At 37.2% G+C, this 20,651-nt stretch overlaps 1 protein-coding gene across 1 annotated transcript; it reads left to right on the top strand.

The window, feature by feature from the left end:
- The first annotated feature begins 1,935 nt into the window (after positions 1 to 1,935).
- Positions 1,936 to 18,973, top strand: slc39a7 (solute carrier family 39 member 7). Its single transcript, XM_061741478.1, has 8 exons — positions 1,936 to 2,073; positions 6,033 to 6,445; positions 8,845 to 9,013; positions 13,252 to 13,335; positions 13,424 to 13,552; positions 14,137 to 14,250; positions 15,218 to 15,414; positions 17,714 to 18,973. Exons 2-8 carry the CDS (start codon positions 6,041 to 6,043, stop codon positions 17,966 to 17,968), a joined length of 1,353 nt encoding a protein of 450 aa, XP_061597462.1. The 5' UTR covers positions 1,936 to 2,073; positions 6,033 to 6,040; the 3' UTR covers positions 17,969 to 18,973.
- The last annotated feature ends 1,678 nt before the right edge of the window (positions 18,974 to 20,651 follow it).

The raw sequence follows: 20,651 nt of genomic DNA, 5'->3' as shown, positions 1-20,651 counted from the left end.
GTTGTATGTTTATTGGGGAGTGCAGTGGAAAATATACAGTACATGTAAAAATTATGCAACGTATCATTACTCTAGCTTTTCTGTCTGTGAAGAGGACCATACTTATGAATTGGAAGATTTGCAAGCCAGACTGCTATAATAAATACAATTAGTTGAAGGACTTTTTGGATTTATTGTCAATGGAAAAGGCAACCTCAATCCTTAAAGACAATGAAAATGGCCAATTTGCCCCATGGACTGTCATTAGAGAACACCTGAGAATAATGGAACAATAACATGACCTGTTGTGTTGGTCACGCAGGCTTTTTATTTTATTTTACTTATTTTTCTTTTAGAGCTGGACCTGAACTGATGCTAGAGGCTCCATCATCTCTAAAGTTTATCTGTACCAACCCTTCCCCCCACCCCCTTGTCTTTATTTGTGAAATGTGGTGTTGTCACCGGTTTTTATTTATTTATTTAGTTATTTTGTCATTGTAATTTTTTTCTTTTTGCTATGTGAAATGTGGTGTTGTTAACCTTTTTTTTTGTCTTCATTTTGAAAAATAAAAATTAATTAAAAAAAAAAGATAACTAAGATTTTTCTAGAACTGAATGCCCATAATAAAGATTTTTTTTCCCAACCTTTATTGATTTTACAAAAAAAACAAGGCACATTATACATTCCAGAAGAACATTTGCATCAAAGAACACTGAACGGCCAATGAGTAAAACAAAACAAAGAAGATACCGAGCGAAAAAGAAAGAAAAGGAATAAACAATAAAATTAAATTAAAAAAAAACAAAAAAAAACGCAACTGATCAGTCAGGAATTTAGGGAACAAAGATACTTATGAAGATGCTGGGCTTTTTGAATCATGCAAGATTTTAAATGTTTTTTGTACTGAATTATTTTGTTTAGATATGCAATAAAGATTGGATTAATTTTCAAAAAGCGACATTTATGAATAAAAAAATGTGCCAATATAATTAAATTATTGATTCCAAAGTCTATTTTTTTGTGCTCCACTTGTAAACCAAATTTAATGCTTTCAAATGTAAGAATAGGAATGGTTTGATCATTATAGGTTATCCAGTATTGGAAAGCTTCCCAAAAGGTCTTAGTTAGGCTACAAGAGAAAAAAAAAAAGCTCTATTAAGGTTTCGATGACTGCGTTAGAAAAAGTACAAATATTCAAATCTAAATTAAACTTTTTATGTAAAAAAAATCATTACATGGATAGACCTCATTCATTATTTTAAAATGAACTTCTTTAGCCTTAGGTAGAAGTGGAAAGGAGACGTAAGGGGTTCTCATCTTAATTGAAAAACTAATAGTATAACGTTGAAACATATGTTTCCTCTTCAGAGGTGAAGAGAAACACACCAAAGTAAAATTAGTTCTCAAGAATTTATTATTGAATTTTTTTATCTAAAAAAATACAGCCATCTATAACTAAAGAAGGCATTTGTGGACTAACCACAGAATAAATCATCATAATTTAAATTGGAGAATCATTGCTTGTGGAACTGCCTTAATTACTGTGTTATATTGTCTATTTGAACAAACAAGGTTGTATTTTGCAATGAAAGCAATTAAAAAATCACCTCCAGTATCCAACAGATGCATAATGGACCAGATACCTTTCCCCATAATAAAGATTTAATGCAGCGTCAAGCGGATTTGCATCCTGTTTTGGTGGGTGTTCCCGTGCTGTATGTGTTAAATCTCGCGATATTTAGTTTGAGTTATTTGGTTCTTTCGTCCGTTTCTTTTTTTCTCTAACATTATTATAATGTATTTTCTGCTTGTTTATGCGTGTAAATTCTCCTTAAAAATATTGAAATAAAACAATAAAAAAATCCGAGCTTTTCTTTGAAAACGAGACCCGTCATTCTATCTTAGAGCGGATGAATGAACACAGTCAAACTGCAAACGGAACCAATTCTCGCGAGATTTCGTCGAACACGGTTGAGTAAATGCCACGTCTGAGCAGCAGCATCGACGCAGACAGAAACATTTGAACGTTTTTGCACACAAGACGGATAATTATTTAGTGGAAAAAAGCAAGCAGATACCTTGGACATTAACTGGTAAGACGTAATTTCCCGTTTGTCCATTTGTATTCAGGTTGTTAAAGTGATGCTCGCGTTGCTGCTGCAGAGGCTTCTAGCTCCGGTGCTAACAGGCTGTTTAAACTAAAGGGTGATTTATGGTTCTGCGTTAAATCGACGGCGTAGGATACGCGGCCACGTTTACCGTACGCCGTAGGCTCTGCGTCGATTTAACGCAGACCCATAATTCAGGTTTAACACTTTTAACAGTTTACTCTCAGATTAAAGTCCTTTCAAAGAGTCAAAAGAGATTATCCTTTTCACAAACACGAGTGAAGCCGCCAGCATAAACAATCACAGCACAGAGCAGACAAACGCAAACATCTAAATGATTTATAAATGTAACAATCCCCTCACACATCTGACTAAAGTGTTTACTGTAATTTATAGAGATTTATACTCAGGAAAAGCCAACCTGTTTTAGAATTAATGATAATAAATGTGATGCACGACAGTAACCTGTTGTTTTAAAGGTAATTTAACCAGAAAAGCAACAGTGCTCCACCAGACTGTTACATGGTTAGTGTACAGGACTGTCTCAGAAAATTAGAATATTGTGATAAAGTTCTTTATTTTCTGTAATGCAATTAAAAAAACAAAAATGTCATACATTCTGGATTCATTACAAATCAACTGAACTATTACAAGCCTTTTTATTATTTTAATATTGCTGATTATGGCTTACAGTTTAAGATTAAGATTCCCAGAATATTCTAATTTTTTGAGATGGGATATTTGAGTTTTCTTAAGCTGTAAACCATGATCAGCAATATTAAAATAATAAAAGGGGCTTGCAATATTTCAGTTGATTTGTAATGAATCCAGAATGTATGACGTTTTTGTTTTTGTAATTGCATTACAGAAAATCACAATATTCTAAATTTCTGAGACAGTCCTGTAGAGCTTTCTACTTGGGGAAAGCCAACCTGTGGATGCCATTGTAGAATTAATACTTCTAAATGTGATGCACGACAGTAACCTGTTGTTTATAAAGGTAATTTAACCAGAAAAGCAACAGTGCTCCACCAGACTGTTACATGTTTAGTTTAGTTTATTGTTTTGCACAGTTTTAAAGGTGTACAAGAACATATCAAAGATAAATACTATACAGTGCAGGAAGAGGCAAAAAAACAAACCCAATGGGCTTATTTGAATGTTATAAAGAACATAATATTAACATACAAAAACAAAAAGTATAACTACACAAAAGTGATGGCAAACTCATAATGCAATACAGGACTGTCTCAGAAAATTAGGATATTGTGATTTTCTGTAATGCAATTACAAAAACAAAAATGTCATACATTCTGGATTCATTACAAATCAACTTAAATATTGCAAGCCTTTTATTATTTTAATATTGCTGATCATGGCTTACAGTTTAAGAAAACTCAAATATCCTATCTAAAAAAATTAGAATATTCTGGGAATCTTAATCTTAAACTGTAAGCCATAATCAGCCATGAAGCTTCGGAAAAGTATATAAATCAACCGTCTGGGTTGTTAATTCTGCCACAGTCATGTTAAACAGCTGTTGAGTCTAAATAAACAATGATGCTGTTCAGTTAGCAATTTGTCTCAACACCACATAACAGTCTGGTGGAGCACAGAAGCAAACACTGTTGCATTTCTAGTTAAATTATTTAAAAACTAAAGATTTAGCATCACATTTAGTATAATTCTACAGTGGCACCCACAGATTGGCTTCCCAGCTCTATAAAATATCTATAAACACTTTAATCAATGTGTGAGGACAAAGTTAGAGTAATAAATTGGTCATTTAAATATATTTATGTTGGTAAAGTTAACCACATTGTGGAGCTAGCTCTGTGCTGTGATTGTTTATATTCTTCCTATGACAACATGTAAACTGGTGTGGGTTTTCTCCAAGTCCTCCAACTTCTCACACGCTCCAAAAACCTGTATTGTCTGGTTAATGGGTGATTCTGAAATACTCATCAAAGTTTGAGTGTATGTATGGTGATTTGTCTGTATGAAGCCTTGTGATGGATTGGTGACGGTCTCAGGAGTTAGCTCTGACCTTTAAGAGCTGGTATAGAGTCCTGCCGACCCCTGCCACCCTAAACGGGAACAAGCAGATATAGATGACATATAACAGTCGGTAAGAATGGTGGCCTCCTCTTGTCAATGAAACTTTTCTGTTCCTGTATTCTAGCTCCCATGCCAGTCTATGAAGCAGTTTGTATGCCACTCTTGATAAGTCAGTTTGTGAATATCCTGGTCTTTTTTTTACCATTCAAAGTAGTGATGCACCGAAATGAAAATTTGTGGTCGAAACCGAAAATAATAATAAACACTTGGCCGAATACCGAACAATACCGAACATGGTTCTTCGCAGTTTTTCCATTTATTTTGCCAATTTTTTCCCCATTGCATAAATAAAATAAATGTGCTTTAGGCATGCTTTTCAAAGAAAAAATCTTTTACAAAATTACAAGGTAGAAATATATTTTTTGAACATGAACAACTGAACATTTTTAAATTTCCCAGCATTTTCAAATATTCCAGCAGACATTATACCAACAAGGCACAATAACTTAAAGGAGCCGTCTGTAAGAAATGTCCAAAACTGGTACTGCAGTCACTTTCAAAATATTGTTGAGCGTCGTGTACCCTCCCCCTCCTCCCCCCGACCAGAGGTTGCCAGGTAGGCTGAAGAATGCAGCAGGAACGTAGGCTGCCATGGCTGCGATAATTAGCGCCGAGCTGGCAACCCGGATGCCGAAATAATACTGACTTGGTGATTGGGAGATAGGTGGAGGGTGGAGCTTCAGAAACAATACTGACTTGGTGATTGGGAGATGGGTGGAGCTTCAGAAACAATACTGACTTGGTGATTGGGAGATAGGTGGAGGGTGGAGCTTCAGAAACAATACTGACTTGGTGATTGGGAGATAGGTGGAGGGTGGAGCTTCAGAAACAATACTGACTTGGTGATTGGGAGATAGGTGGAGGGTGGAGCTTCAGAAACAATACTGACTTGGTGATTGGGAGATGGGTGGAGCTTCAGAAACAATACTGACTTGGTGATTGGGAGATAGGTGGAGGGTGGAGCTTCAGAAACAATACTGACTTGGTGATTGGGAGATAGGTGGAGGGTGGAGCTTCAGGCCAAAACAAAAAATGACAACATAAACATCAGTTGAGGGCTGCAACTCCTCTTTTTAAACTGGAATATCCTGGCTTGAGTGCTGTTGTCAGTGACATAAGTATTTGAAATGAAGATGATTTTTAAATGTCTGTTGACATATCTGGGTCATTTTATGATTCGTTTTATTATTGCTCTTACATACAGCTCCTTTTAAAATAAATAAATTAGCTAAATACATTTTTTGGCCATCTTTGAGCTTACATTAGGCCTATAACTGACTGCTGAAAAATTGTAACATAGGCCTTGAAACAAAAAAATGCATTGAATGCATTAAAATGCATTGTAAAAAAAGTGCAAAAGAAGTGGATAAAACAAAATAAAGAAAAAGAAAATCAATCCCTTTCCCATACAAGTATTAATATGGGAAAGGGATTGATTTTCTTTTTCTTTATTTTATTTTATCCACTTCCTTTGCGTCATCTAAATATGCCGTTATTAATTGTTCGGTTTCTTCCCCTTTCATTCCACCGAACACCGAAAGTGTTTTTTTTTTTGCTATTTTCGGCCGAACAATTTTGGTTACCGAACATTCGGTGCATCACTAATTCAAAGTGCTTCACTGTTACATTCAAACATTTAAAAAACTATTTTCAGTGTTTACTCCCTTTTTATCCTGCATATGCTTTCACACTGATTGAACAAATAAGGTCCAATGTGGGATTCAAAGACATGTTGACATTTTCAAACCACGGACGTCCTGATTGACAAAGATGGGCTCCAGATTCACAGATTTCCTCACAATGACTGTTTTTCTGTCTGACTTTAGGGGATAATATGGGCTGTTTACGTCTACTGGCACTGACCACGTCTGCAGTGCTGCTGTTATCCTCCCATCCGGCCAGCGCTCACAGCCATTCCCATGGCGACCACGGACACGCCCACTCGCACGACCACCACGGCCACTCCCACGGAGACGAGGACCACGCTCACGGCGCTCAGGTGAAGATGTTCCACGGAGCCAGCAAGTGGAGCGCCGAGGCCAACGTTCCTCTACATGAAGAGGAGCATGACCATCATCATCATGGTCACGGACACGGACACGATCACGGGCACGGACACGATCACGGGCACGCCCACTCTCATGATCACGGGCACGGACACGATCACGGACACGGGCCGGAGAGAACCAAGAGGGAAGCAGATGGAGAGAAGAGGGACTTGGTGGAGCTCTGGACACAGGTGAACAAATGCTTTAGCAGTTTGAACTAGGGTTGTCCTGATCAGGATTTTTTAGCTCCCGATCCGATCCCGATCACTTGAGTTTCAGTATCAGCCGAACCCGATTTGTCCCGATCCGATCACTTTTTTTGACTCCCGATACATTTCCGATACTTTTTCCCGATCAGATACATTTTGGCAATTCATTTTAAAAAAAAAAAGAAAAAAAGAGGACTAAAACTCAAATTTTCCCAAGTTTCTTTTATTGTCCATTGGAGAAAAACATGGACATACACGAGTGTCTCAGAAAATTAGAATATTGTGATAAAGCCCTTTATTTTCTGTAATGCAAAAATTTCATACATTCTGGATTCATTACAAATCAACTGAAATATTGCAAGCCTTTTATTATTTTAATATTGCTGATCATGGCTTACAGTTTAAGAAAATTCAAATATCCTATCTCAAAAAAATAGAATATTCTGGGAATCTTAATCTTAAACTGTAAGCCATAATCAGCAATATTAAAATAATAAAAGGCTTGCAATATTTCAGTTGATTTGTAATGAATCCAGAATGTATGACATTTTTGTTTTTTTTAATTGCATTACAGAAAATAAAGAACTTTATCACAATATTCTAATTTTCTGAGACAGTCCTGTTTATTTCAACAAAGCTTATCAGCTCTGCTGCCACAAAATGTAAAAACAAGAAATTGTAAACTAAAACAAAAAGTGAAGAATAGTGCAATAACAAAAATAAATACATTTTAACTTTAAAAGAGGGAGTTGAATGACGTCCAGTCAAACTCACAAGAAACACAAGAAAATTAAAATACTTTTTGGCTTAACCTTAGTGCAACATTCTGAATGGATGAAATGAAGCAGCAGCTTAATGAACATGAACAGATAGAACATTTCACAATTCAAACATGTAAACCGTGTTAGTTTCGCTTACTTCGTCACTTCCAGCCGCCACCGGCCGGAAGTGACGTTAGACACAACGATATATAAAACGATTTAATATATATTAAAAACATTAATAACTAGGTATGTCCCGATACTTTTTTGGCAGATACCGATGTTTTGAAAATGCAGTGATCGGGACTACACTAGTTTGAATACATTTCTATCTTCTTGAAGTACCAATGAATGCATTTACATGGGAAGTTTAATTCCTCTTTAATTCAGAATTAAAATTAAATCCGATTTAAAATGAGTAAAAATTACCATGTAAACACCTAATTCCGAATGAAAATGTCCATTCCGATTTAAACTTAATTCCGAAGTAAGTGGCTGGTTTATTCCGATTTTAAATGCTAATAGAATAATTCCGCGATCATGTAAACACTCATTCCTCTTTAAATTAATTCCGGTCTTTCTTTCTGCTCGTTCCCTCGCCCGTCTGTCTCCATGACGCTTATATTCCACTGGGCTGGTTTTCCAAACAAAGTTTCAAGATGGCAGCACGCAGTAAACGCTGGTCAAGAGCAGAGAGCATTTATTTAATAAATAGCTTGGAGAACCTGGAAATAATTAAAAGAGCAGATGGCAGAAAACATCAAAATTATGAGCTTTTCAAAGTTGTAGCGGGTAAGTTTGTTTTTCTTCCGGTAGACGTAACTTCCGGCCCGCCCCCCTATCCAATCAGAACCTTCCCAACCCCCAGACCTGAAGAGGGATTTGATAAAGCCGATCAAATGTGTTTTCCATGTAAACCTCAATTCGGAATTACTATTTCTATGTAAACCTGAAGGAAAATAGTTTAATTCTGAATTATTTAATTCAGAATAATGAATTCCGAGTTGAAAAACATCACGTAACCGTGGCCGATGAAGATGTGAGGGTGTTTTGACCAGCTTATATTATACTGTCAGCTTATTTTCAAAGTCTCTGAGTTGAGACAAGTTTTTAAATTGAAATAATTAGAATAAAACACAGTTGCAAGGAGATACTGATCATCTTGTTTCAATTTGGAATATGCCTAACAAGTATCCTGGATTGCATTCTTAAGGGGATTTACAGGAGCTGTAATTTCATGATGGAAAATCCAGTTGGGCATTCTCTCACGAGAGAAATGTCAGTTTGGGCCCAGAAAATGTAGCTTCACATCTGGCTCGGATTAGTACATTAGGCAAAATGAACATGTTGGATTTATTCTCCTGTGAACGTTTCATTTTTTCATACTTGTGTCTGTCCTGCACGTCCTGAGGAACATGAAAGTCATTCCCAACATAATTGGAACCAAAGTAATAAGACAGATTGAGAGTTTCAGTTGGTATCCAGATGTTTCTTTGTCATTCTGTATTTGAGATCATGCAAGCAATCAGTTTAAGTGTCCTGTTTCTCTGGTTTTTAAAAAGTGGGAATGTTTTAACATTTAACAAATCGTTAAAACTTCTTTGCATCATTTTTCTGCAGGCTATTGGAGCCACGTTGCTGATCAGCGCAGCTCCTTTCCTCATCCTGTTTCTGATCCCAGTTCAGTCCAACAGCGACCAGCACCAGAACCTGCTCAAGGTTCTGCTCAGTTTCGCCTCCGGTGGATTGCTGGGCGACGCCTTCCTGCACCTCATCCCACACGCTCTTGGTAAACTTATTTTTGGTGTTCTTATGGTTTTTTGTCAAACACAAAACAAATGTTATGTATTGTCATCTACTGTACATGTGAAGATGGTTTAAAAAAAACAAAAACGTGCTTGGCTCATGAATCCTTTCCTCAGCCTTCTCCAGTTCTGCTGCAGAAACATGGGGGCTAAAGAGAGTATTGGGGACAATAGTGTCACTAGAAAACAGTCCTGCACTGCAAAAACTCAAAATCTTGAGAAGAATATTAGTCTTATTTCTAGTTAAAATGTCTCATTTTTAGTCAAAATAAATCTCATTACACTTAAAACAAGACTCATGACTGGAAAAAACGACAATTTTCACCTGTTTCAAGTAGATTTTCACTTTCACACAGAGAGAATGAAGAACAGGGAGGAAAGAGCATAGGTGCTTTCACACCTGTGGCCCGGTTGTTTTGTTCCGATTCAGGGGCTAAATCGATACGTTTGTGTTCACAAGGCAAACGTCTGTACCGTTTCAAAGCTGTTAACGCCATGCGTGAACCAGCTTCTCTCTGATTGGTCAAATGAACGCGGAAGGAGTTTCCTCTTCTGCACCCCGGGATAAACAACACGCCCCTTTCAGCGCAGCACAGACAGCAGCCGCCGGCTTTAGGCTGATTTATGGTTCCGCGTTACACCAACGCAGAGCCTACGGCGTAGGCTACGGCGTAGGCTCTGCGTTGGTGTAACGCGGAACCATAAATCAGGCTTTACCCATTCATTTATGTGCGCTCGGCGCAGAGCGGAGCTCAGCGGCGGGCGAGAGGCCGCCTGCCGCAGGATTTGCGCTGCGCAAACCCTGCCCGAATTGGACATTTTTAAATTCACTGTGCCGTGCTGGAACAACATCTCGGCACGTCCAATAAGAAAGAAGCTGGTGGAGGCTGCACCGACTCCTCTCCTTGCGCCGCGGTCGCACATACACAATGAATGGAGTTGTATCGGTTGCTGTGTCGATCATGTTCTCACTACAAACAAAAAAAATGAACCGTTTCAGGTCTGGAAAGGAATCGGGCCGAGACCACCTCTCCTAGGAGATCTTGACTCGCATGTTTTGTGCCGTTTCAGAGCGCGATTGCTGTGTTCACATGTACCAAACGTTCCGATCTATAGGGGGAAAGAGTTCCCTGTTCCGGAACAACTGCTTGAAACGGGACAGGTGTGAAAGCACTGTATGACACAATGGTAGGTGCGGGCACAACAGGGAACGTAATTAATGACAAGAAAAAACTCTTCTTAACGTCACTGTAATTTGGCAGGTATTTGACCTGTGTTGTGGTGCTGTTTCTCTAAAAAATAGGTCATCCAACTTTCAACCACATTCGGCTTCCTCATAGCCCGAAAGAACAAAATTTAATTTGCAGATCAAGTTTACACATCTGAACCTTCATTCAAACTCATGAGGTGTTTTTTTTTTTTTTAAACACCAAGTCATGGATGTTCCCGGCCAGTCCACTGCAAAAACTCAAAATCTTAAGAATATTTGTCTTATTTCTAGTTAAAATGTCTAACTTTTAGTCAAAAAAAAATCTCATTACACTTAAAACAAGACTCATCACTGGAAAAAACAACAATTTTCACCTGTTTCAAGTAGATTTTCACTTAAAATAAGTAGAAAAATCTGCCAGTGGGACAAGATTTTTTTGCTTCTAATGAGAAGATGAATCTTTTCCCACTGGCAGATTTTTCTACTTATTTCAAGTGAAAATTTACTTGAAACAGGTGAAAATTGTCAAATAAGTTATTTTTCTGGTAACGACTCTTGTTTTAAGTGGAATGAGATTTTTTGACTAAAAATGAGACATTTTAATTAGAAATAAGACAAATATTCCTGGTAAGATGTTGAATTTTTGCAGTTTGGTCGAGAGGTTCTACCTCAGAGATTAGCCAGAACCTTTGGTGTGGGCCTGAACTTTTCTAGGTGGTTGCCAGTGCATTTACTCTTCCTTACCAGTCATTTCAGCTTTATTCTCGACAATAAGTCACAACCTTTCTGGACTGGAGTTATGCCACAGGAGTAGCTGTTACTGTTGGGAAACAAAGTATTAAAGCTCAACCGTTCATGCCTCTGCAGTCAGCTGAGAAGACACGGGGGAACTGTGAGCTTCAGAATGAATGACAACGAGCTCTATTGGTGACAACATAGCAGTGAATCAAAGGATTTATCTCTTTAATTTTCGGAAGAACTATATTATCAATTTATTTTAAATGAACAGAGCTGCAGCACACTTTCTTAAATTAGTCGTATTCATCAGCTGCTCTGATCGATGCAGAAGGGGTCAGTCGGTCCAGGAAGGAACAAACTTCAGTGGACTTGAATAGTCTAATCTGCCTCTTCATTCTAGACCTCAGGAAATACAGAAGATCCAGGACTAAAAATAACCTTTTAGCTCCTGGGCAGTTTGAGTTCAGGTTGAAATGTGGCATTTTCCCTTTTAAAGTTGATGAATGTTTTTCCTCCGGACATTATTTTTCAGAGCCTCACTCGCATGCCTGAAGATGTACATGAAGACTCTGAGGATATATGAAAATAAAGCAAAAAGGAAGAAAAAATAAATAAATAAGAGTATACAGATATTGCTAACACTTATATGAAGAGTTTCAAAGGTGTTTATCAGTTATTTACATTATATTATATCACACATCCTACTCCCTCAGATTCTTCTCCTGCTGAAACAAATTACCAACATTAACATCATGTCTCAAAAACCTTATAAAAGATCTCCAGATGTCCTCAAAAACATGTTTCCATTTAAAAATGTACATTATCTTTTCCATTGTCACATTTGATGCCATCTCTTTAATCCATTTTCCAAATCTTGGAGTATCGACATTTTTCCAATTAAGAGAGATGATACGTTTATATGCCCAGAAGGAACAGTTTTGGATCCAGTGGCTTCTTAGTTAATATTTTATCGATCATGCCTATAACATCTTGCCAGAAGGATCTCACTTTCACACACTTTTCGAAACTTCTAGTGTGTTAAAACATGAAGTAGTTTAATGTGCTCATTAAGAGATTTAACTGTCTCTTGCCTCACAGCTAGAAGATCCTGGTTCAAATCCTGGCAGGATTCTTTCTGTGTGGAGTGAACATGTTCTCCCTACGACAAAGACGGTGCTTAATTAGATCATATAGACCAGGGGTCGGCAACCCAAAATGTTGAAAGAGCCATATTGGACCAAAAACACAAAAAACAAATATGTCTGGAGCCGCAAATAATAAAAAGTCTTGTATAAGCCTTAGAATGCAGACAACACATGCTGCATGTTTCTATATTAGTTATAACTGGGTCCTCAGCTGCAAATGTAGCATGCAAATGTCTTTCCACATGACTCTTTTTGTTATCGGACAACTTCTCGCTACAGAGCAAACATTCAGGCAATGAATGCAAATGATTCGCTCCAAGAATCCTCTTTTTCTCCTTTTTTCCTTTGGAAGCAATCCCTTTGGCCGGTTTGTTTACAGCAGCCACCTGCCTGGCGCTGCCCTGCTGGTGGAAACGCACAATTTAAATGACATTATTCGATCAACTAACATGACTAAGCATAAATTACATAGAAACCAGCAAAAATATTAAAAAAAAATTAAATAAAAAATGATTTAATCCAGATTTAAAGTAATCAAACTTTCATATTGTTTAGTTTTTACCTATTTTAAGGATTTTATTTTTTTGTTTTTTGAATCCTTTTTTCTCCTGTTATTTTTCCCTTCGGCCGGTTTGTTTCCAGCAGCTCCTGCCTGGCGCCCCCTGCTGGTAGAAACAAGTCTTGCAGGCTCTGACGCAAATCTTTAACGGAAATGTTGAAATTGAATGTTTATTCTACACATTTTTACAGCATTGGAAAATGTTCAGAATGTTTGCCATGTTTGTCCTCCTACAGAAACCATATTAAAACAAAAAAGATATTTCCCTCCCCCATCTTTTTCCATTTTCAAACATTTTTTAAAAAGCTCCAGGGAGCCACTAGGGCGGCGCTAAAGAGCCACGGGTTGCTGACCCCCGATATAGACACTTCAGTAACATTAAACTACGTAATAAGCATGGACAAATTAAAAGAAATCTGGCAACCTCTAGTGTCAGAATCTACGGTATAGTGAAAGCATAAAGACTTCAGAATCAGGGCAGTTTTGAGTTCAGGTGCTGTTGGTTGAAATGTGGCATTTTCCTTTTTAAAGTTGATGAATGTTTTTCCTCCGGACATTGTTATTTTTCAGAGCCTCACTCTCATGGACAAGAAGATCACGGACACTCGCATGAAGATGTACATGAAGACCCCGAGGATCATGGTCACTCTCATGGTATTTATTAGCTGTTTTTATTCTTTATGGCTACATGCACACAAACTGCACTTGCATTTATCACGCTTTCTCTTCTCCACCTGCGCAGGAGCCGCCCACGGTCACATGATGTCGGTCGGTCTGTGGGTTCTCGGTGGGATCATCGCATTCCTGGTTGTAGAAAAGTTTGTCCGTCTGCTGAAGGGAGGACACAGTCATTCCCACGGACACTCGCACAGTATGTTTGGAAGGAAGCTTGTCATTTCTAGTTTTTGTATTAAATGTTACTGTGTCCTGAACACCTACAGGACTGTCTCAGAAAATTAGAATATTGTGATAAAGTTCTTTATTTTCTGTAATGCAATTTAAAAAAAAAAAAAAAAAAAAAAAAAAAAAAAAATGTCATACATTCTGGATTCATTACAAATCAACTGAAATATTGCAAGCCTTTTATTATTTTAATATTGCTGATTATGGCTTACAGCTTAAGATTAAGGTTCCCTGAATATTCTAAGTTTTTGAGATAGGATATTTGAGTTTTCTTAAACTGTAAGCCATGATCAGCAATATTAAAATAATAAAAGGCTTGCAATATTCCAGTTGATTTGTAATGAATACAGAATGTATGACATTTTTGCATTACAGAAAATAAAGGACTTTATCACAATATCCTAATTTTCTGAGACAGACCTGTAATGGTTGAATTCAAGATGAAAAGTATTTCTTAAACTTACAATGAAACAGCTGTGTTTTGTTGTATAATCGGTACATTTCATCATGGTTAACGCGCAAGGTGAATTTTATTCTGTGTATCATTTACAGCTGCACCCAAAGAAAAGGACAGTGATGGAGAGGAAGAAAAAGAAAAAAAGAAGAAAGACGAGAAGCAAATGAAAAGTGCAAAAGAGCCAAAGAAGGAGGAGAAAAAGACCACAGGTAAATAAGTCTGCACATGCTCGGTAGGTCATTAGCAACATTAAATTGTAAATCCATAGACAAAATGAACTTTATTAAATCAATAAAGGGTTATATTTAAAATGCTATCATTTGGAGTGAAGAGTTGAAACATTTCTAAACTTCATTTTATTTATTTAATAAAATGTAGTTTTGTATCAAAGTAAATGATCTTTTAAGCAAAATCTGACCTAACGATGCTTTTAAATGTTTCATATAACTGGACTTAACAGGTTTTTATAAAAACACTTTCCTTGACATCAATGACTTGTTGTTATTCATTTTTTATTATTATTTTTTTTCTCCACTGGAGCAGAATTAGGTCAATGTCCTGCTATCTTTCCAGTATACAGAAAATTAGAATATTGTGATAAAGTTCTTTATTTTCTGTAATGCAATTTTTATATATATATATATATATATATATATATATATATATATATATATATATATAAAAAAAGTCATACATTCTGGATTCATTACAAATTAACTGAAATATTGCAAGCCTTTTATTATTTTAATATTGCTGATTATGGTTTACAGTTTAAGATTAAGATTCCCAGAATATTCTAATTTTTTGAGACAGGATATTTGAATTTTCTTAAGCTGTAAGCCATGATCAGCAATATTAAAATAATAAAAGGCTTGCAATATTTCAGTTGATTTGTAATGAATCCAGAATATATGACATTTTTGTTTTTGTAATTGCATTACAGAAAATCACAATATTCTAATTTTCTGAGATAGTCCTGTAGTCGGTAATAGGTTGTTGATATATTGGGAATGTTTTTGACCTGATGTTGTGTCCCTCTTAACAGAAACAATAAATTATTCACTTCAAAAAGTCAGAAAATTGTTAGGTGTCCTAGATAAAATGATTTCATTGTATTAAACCTTTCAACTCTAAAACTTTTTTTTCTTCCTCTTTATTTTATTTCTGCCCAAATAGATATCAAGGTGTCAGCCTACCTGAACCTGGCTGCCGACTTCACCCACAATTTCACGGACGGTCTGGCCATTGGCGCGTCGTTCCTGGTCAGTCCAGCAGTGGGCGCCGTCACCACCGTCACCATCCTGCTGCACGAGGTCCCGCATGAGATCGGAGACTTTGCCATCCTGATTCAGTCTGGCTGCACCAAGAGGAAGGTATTACTGCTCCGGCAGGAGTTTCTGTTTTTTTTAATTTTACTTTGGATTTCAAATGTATTGAAGGCACCATTTAGGTTATACAGGATAAACATACAGTACAATAGACAGTTTCCTTCAGTTTTCCATCACATAAGGAAACAAAGGCCCAGTAACCCTAATAAAAAAAATGTATATAGCTCCTTTGGGGAGATTGAAAAAAAAGGGGAAATAAGACAACTGCCATTTTACTTTTGTTTCCCCTAAAGAGAGTATTTTTTTCCTTTTTTTTTCTTTTGTTGCTTTTTTATTTATTCTTTTTTTTATTTATTTATTTTTTTTGTCTGCATATATATTAATGGTTAATACCAAATTTGTAAAAACCAAAAGCATAAATATGCATTTTAATATATAATCAATTTCATATATAACATTTAATGTATTTTGTTTTCATTAAAAAAAGCATCTGCTGCTAGTCTAAAATGAGAGAAACACATATGGAAGTAGATTTGTGTCTTAATTATTCAATCAAAAAAAAAAAATTCAATCAAAGAAAAAATGTATTTGAATGCAAACAAATATTTGAGACTCAAAAACAGGCATTTGAACACTGTTTTTCTTTGATTGGAAATGTTTTCTTTGATAGAAGTTTTTTTTGTTTGAAGCAACTTTTTTGATTGAAAAAAGTGTGAGTGTTTTTTTTGGGGTTTGGGTCATATTATGGGTAGAACATTTGTGTTTTTATCATTTAATCAAAAAAGAAGTTGCTTCAAAAAGAAAAATATTTTCAATAACAGAAAATCACTTCAATAAAAAAACACTTTTTCAATCAAAGAAAAAGTGTTTGAATGCAAAAAAATATTTGAGACCCAAAATTATATTTAAAATATTTATTTCGATTTGAAGTGATTTTTTTTTTTTTTTTTGATTGAATTGAAAAACGTTTTCTGACTTGAAAATATATTTTTTGATTGAAGCAGTCCTTTTTTTGATTGAATAATTAAGACACAAATCTACCTCCATAAACACAGAGAAATCCACAACGGAGAATCTTAACTTTTATAATAATTTATATTACTTTAACCTAACAGAACAGAAATAATGAATGTGTATGGAAGGACCTGAAAGAGTGTGTTACCAGTGTTTCTCAATCCTGGTCCTCGGTGGCCTCAGTCCTGCATGTTTTAGATGTTTCCCTGCACCAACACACCTGATTCTAATTAAAGCTCCTCATTAGCTTGTCACCAAGGTCTGCACAGCTCTGTTGATGACACAGGTTCTTGTATCACAGTGTGCTGAAGCAGGGTAACGTCTAAGACATGCAGGACTGGGGCCCAGGAGGACCAGGATTGAGAAACACTGTGTAAGGCCCAGTCCCATCCCCCCACTAGTCCTACTTTTCAGCTCTACCCCTAAATTTTGTGCGTTCCTGTGAGGGTAGTGGTGTCCCAATTCCTCTTTGCATGTAGGGCTAGTGGACATAACGAGGGCTAGTGGTTATCAATCTAGCCCTTCACAGCGAGGGATTTCAGATGCTGACTTCGTGACCGAGGGCCAGAAAAATTTCCCAGAATGCTTTATGTCATCATTTGCAGACTGAATCAAACAAAAAAACATGGCGGACATTTCTAATTTTTAGTGAATAAAATCAATATTTTGAGTTAGTTTCTGCATAAAAATGCGTTTTGATTACATTTCTAGCAAGAAATATATATTTTACTTTCATAATATTCACTCAGTGAATGTATATAATCACTTGCTTGCCCGTTGTTGCGAAGATCTCGCCAGAATAAAGGCTGATTTATGGTTCCACGTTACACCAACGCAGAGCCTACGGCGTAGGTTACGTGGCGACGCGCGCCGTACGCCGTACCCTACGCCGTAGGCTCTGCATCGATTTAACGTGGAACCATAAATCAGCTCCCGAGCCGGCGGCTTTTCTTATCCCGAAAACATCGGAGCAAATTTCTTAACAGGTGTTATTTGGATGAACTGAGCCCAGGTTGAGGATCTTAACGGTTACTTTTACGCCTGAAAAAATATCAAAACTTAATAAAGTGGCATATTAACAGCGCTACAGCGGAAATTAAAACAGCTTTTAGCTCTGGGCTTCCTGATATGATGTGACGTTTGTGCAAACGTAACTACGCAGTCGCTTACGTACCCGAACGTAAACCACGCAGTGACGTAGCAAGTGGTGTCCCAATCCCTAGGGAAGATTACAAGGGCCCTACGCCTGTGGCTTCATTTTTAGGGCTAGTGGTAGAAAGTAGGGGGTGTATTGGGATTGGGCCTTAACGTTGTTCCTCTTCTCCACCAGGCCATGTGTCTGCAGCTGCTGACGGCGTTGGGAGCTCTGGCCGGCACATCCTGCTCTTTACTGGCCGAGGGCGTCGGCGCCACGGCCACCGCCTGGATCCTGCCCTTCACGGCCGGGGGGTTCGTTTACATCGCCACGGTGACGGTGCTCCCCGAGCTGCTGGCCGGCCGCTCCAGCTTCGGCCAGTCTCTCATGGAGATCCTGGCTCTGCTGTTCGGCGTGGGCATGATGGTGCTGATCGCAGAGTACGAGTGAGGCGCCGCACCTGGACTGAATTTTTTTTTAATTCCAAAAGACAAGGAGGGAGAGAACAGAAAGCCTGAATGTGGGGGAAAGGTTTTCAGTAGGGTTCAAGTGGATTATTTGTTGCCAGCGGTATGTCTTCTTGTTTTGTTTTTAAGTTCTGTTTTGGGGGAAAAAGGACCAAATGATTGAAAATTGCAGATTTTTGTTGTTTTGTGTTTTTCACGGGCACACCCCTGATTTATTTTACTGTATCTTAATTGAGATAATGGTCAAGTCTTTGAAAGGACCTGGAAAGAAACACATGAACGGAAAAGTATGTTAAAAGGAAGAGGAGGATTCTCGCAGCTCTCACTTGTGTGGATCATCCGTCTGCAGCTCAACACTGACAACAACTCGCAGCTTCCACAGCTTACGTAAATGAACTTTTCCTCTTATCACACCATCTTTTCTATCTTTAACCAAATTGCTGGTCCTCAGATCTTCATTTCAGAGTTGGTTCAGTTAAGGAGCACTAAGAAGTTCCCCTTTTCCATGTGAAGATACTGAAAGTCTGTATTTTTTACGTAAATAAGTACATGGTTTCTGCTAATGTGCCCAGAATGGAATCTCACTGAATTTCAAGTGATAGTTTTTTTTTCCATGTTTTTTTTTTTTAACTGTTATTTTAACATTCCAGTTTAAAATATTGTTTTCCGAATAGTTTTTTTTCTTTTATTTTAAAATATATATATTATTATTAATATTATTATTATGGTTTCCGATGGTAAAACAGTAAAAACACTTGCGGCTGTGCTGGACGTCCCCAATAAAGGTTTATTATTTTCTAAACCACTTTTCAGCATATTCAATCATTAAATACGTGCCCTGAAAAGGTTTCACGGTTCTACTTTGATACATGTGGTTAAGCACGTACCGTACACGCCACCTCAGTTCTGAGGTTTCATGTATCAGGACATAAGTAATGTACTGCTTCTGCATTTTGATTTGTTTCTGCCAATAAATGATAAATGTTTATTATTTATTGAGTTTGTTTCGGGGTAGAGGAGTTTTTCTTCTTTTTAATTACGCTCTGATGTGTAATTTTACAATTGAAAGGGGGGCATTGTTGGTAGACTTAGTAGTTTAATTACCTTCCACCGTATTCCTGTTATTGATATACATTACCACGAATAACTGAAGTATCAAAAGTATTGATATTTTCAATTATCGAAACATATTATATAATATATTATCGAACAGGAAGTCGGCCATTTTGAATTGATTGTGTAATTTTGGCGCAATTTATACAATTTCTTCAGCCGCTTCTTCACCTGAACCGTAACGTGCACCCAGGTGTGTTATACATCAAAATGTGCGTCTCCATCCTGCGATGATGCGCATTACTTTCCTCAGTCAATAGCGTTACCGTGGCGACGATAGACGCCAAAAAGCGCCCCCCTTCATCTGATTGGTCCATATTTGATATTTGATCGGACTCGGTTTTGAGTCCTTGAACATAATTGATGCAAATTAGCCCCGCCCCTTCTTCTGATTGGTCGATATCTGATAGTTCCTACTTTCTGTCATAACTTTTGAATGGTTTGACATAGAAAGTCGTGGGTGGTGTCATCTGCTGAAGAATCTACAAGTCATACAAGTGCGAGTCCATAGTGGTCCCTCCATCTCTACGTGAGCCGGTCCTTCGGCAGCTCCACGCCGCTCACCAACACACCTCGGTGACGGAGCGCCGCGCCCGTGCCGTAGTTTACTGTCCTGGGATGTGGAGGGACATCTGGGCCCCCAGAGACGGATGTGGGGACTGCAACCGCCATGCCTTATCACAGGCAGCCATTCCCCCCCCTACCAACGTCACTGCCTTCTACGCTATTTGAGGCGGAATTTGATGATTTTTTTTTCCACTGTAGGGGCCTCTCAGGCTGGGTGGCGGTCTTGGGATCTATGAGGATCAGGTCAAACGCCTCTAAACAAGAACTAAACAAAATCCATGTAGCTCCCTATAATGTAATAATTTCCTGAAAATGTAATAAAATTTGCACATAACTCAATTGAAAATGTAATAAAATCCAATAATGTAATAACTTCACCAATAATGTAATAAAATATCCTGACTGATATTGTAATAACATTTTTACCGATAATGTAATACCTTATTACATTATTGGGAATTTATTACATTTTCAGGTGGGTCTTTTTTTTTTTTTTTTCCAAAACTGATAATGAAATGCAGTACTTGACAAATAATGTAATATATATGTTCATTTTCAGTCCAGAGTTCTACATTTTGTGTTTTAAGTATCTAAGAATGTTACATACACTGGATTTGAAACACCAGAATGACTATTGGGTTAAATTGCAGACTTTGAGTAGCATGTAATAAATTCCCAGTAACGTAATAAGGTATTACATTATTGGTAAAAATGTTATTACAATATCAGTCAGGATGTTTTATTACATTATTGGGTTTTATTACATTTTCGATTGAGTTAAGTGCAAATTGTATTACATTTCCAGGCGTTATAACATTTTCAGGAAGTTATTACATTATAGGGTGCTACAATCCAGTTTACCCAAAATAGAGCTGCGAGATTAGCTCTGCATTGCTCTTTTGGGTACAGCCTGGAAAAAATGCACAATCAATTGTCATGGACGAAGAGTCGGTGAGAGACTAGTTTGTAGCATTATTATATTTTTG

This window comes from Cololabis saira, chromosome 15 (assembly GCF_033807715.1).
Source record: "Cololabis saira isolate AMF1-May2022 chromosome 15, fColSai1.1, whole genome shotgun sequence".
Taxonomy (NCBI): domain Eukaryota; kingdom Metazoa; phylum Chordata; class Actinopteri; order Beloniformes; family Belonidae; genus Cololabis; species Cololabis saira.
The sequence above is the reverse complement of the archived record's forward strand: the minus strand, read 5'-3'. Positions and strand labels throughout refer to the sequence as shown.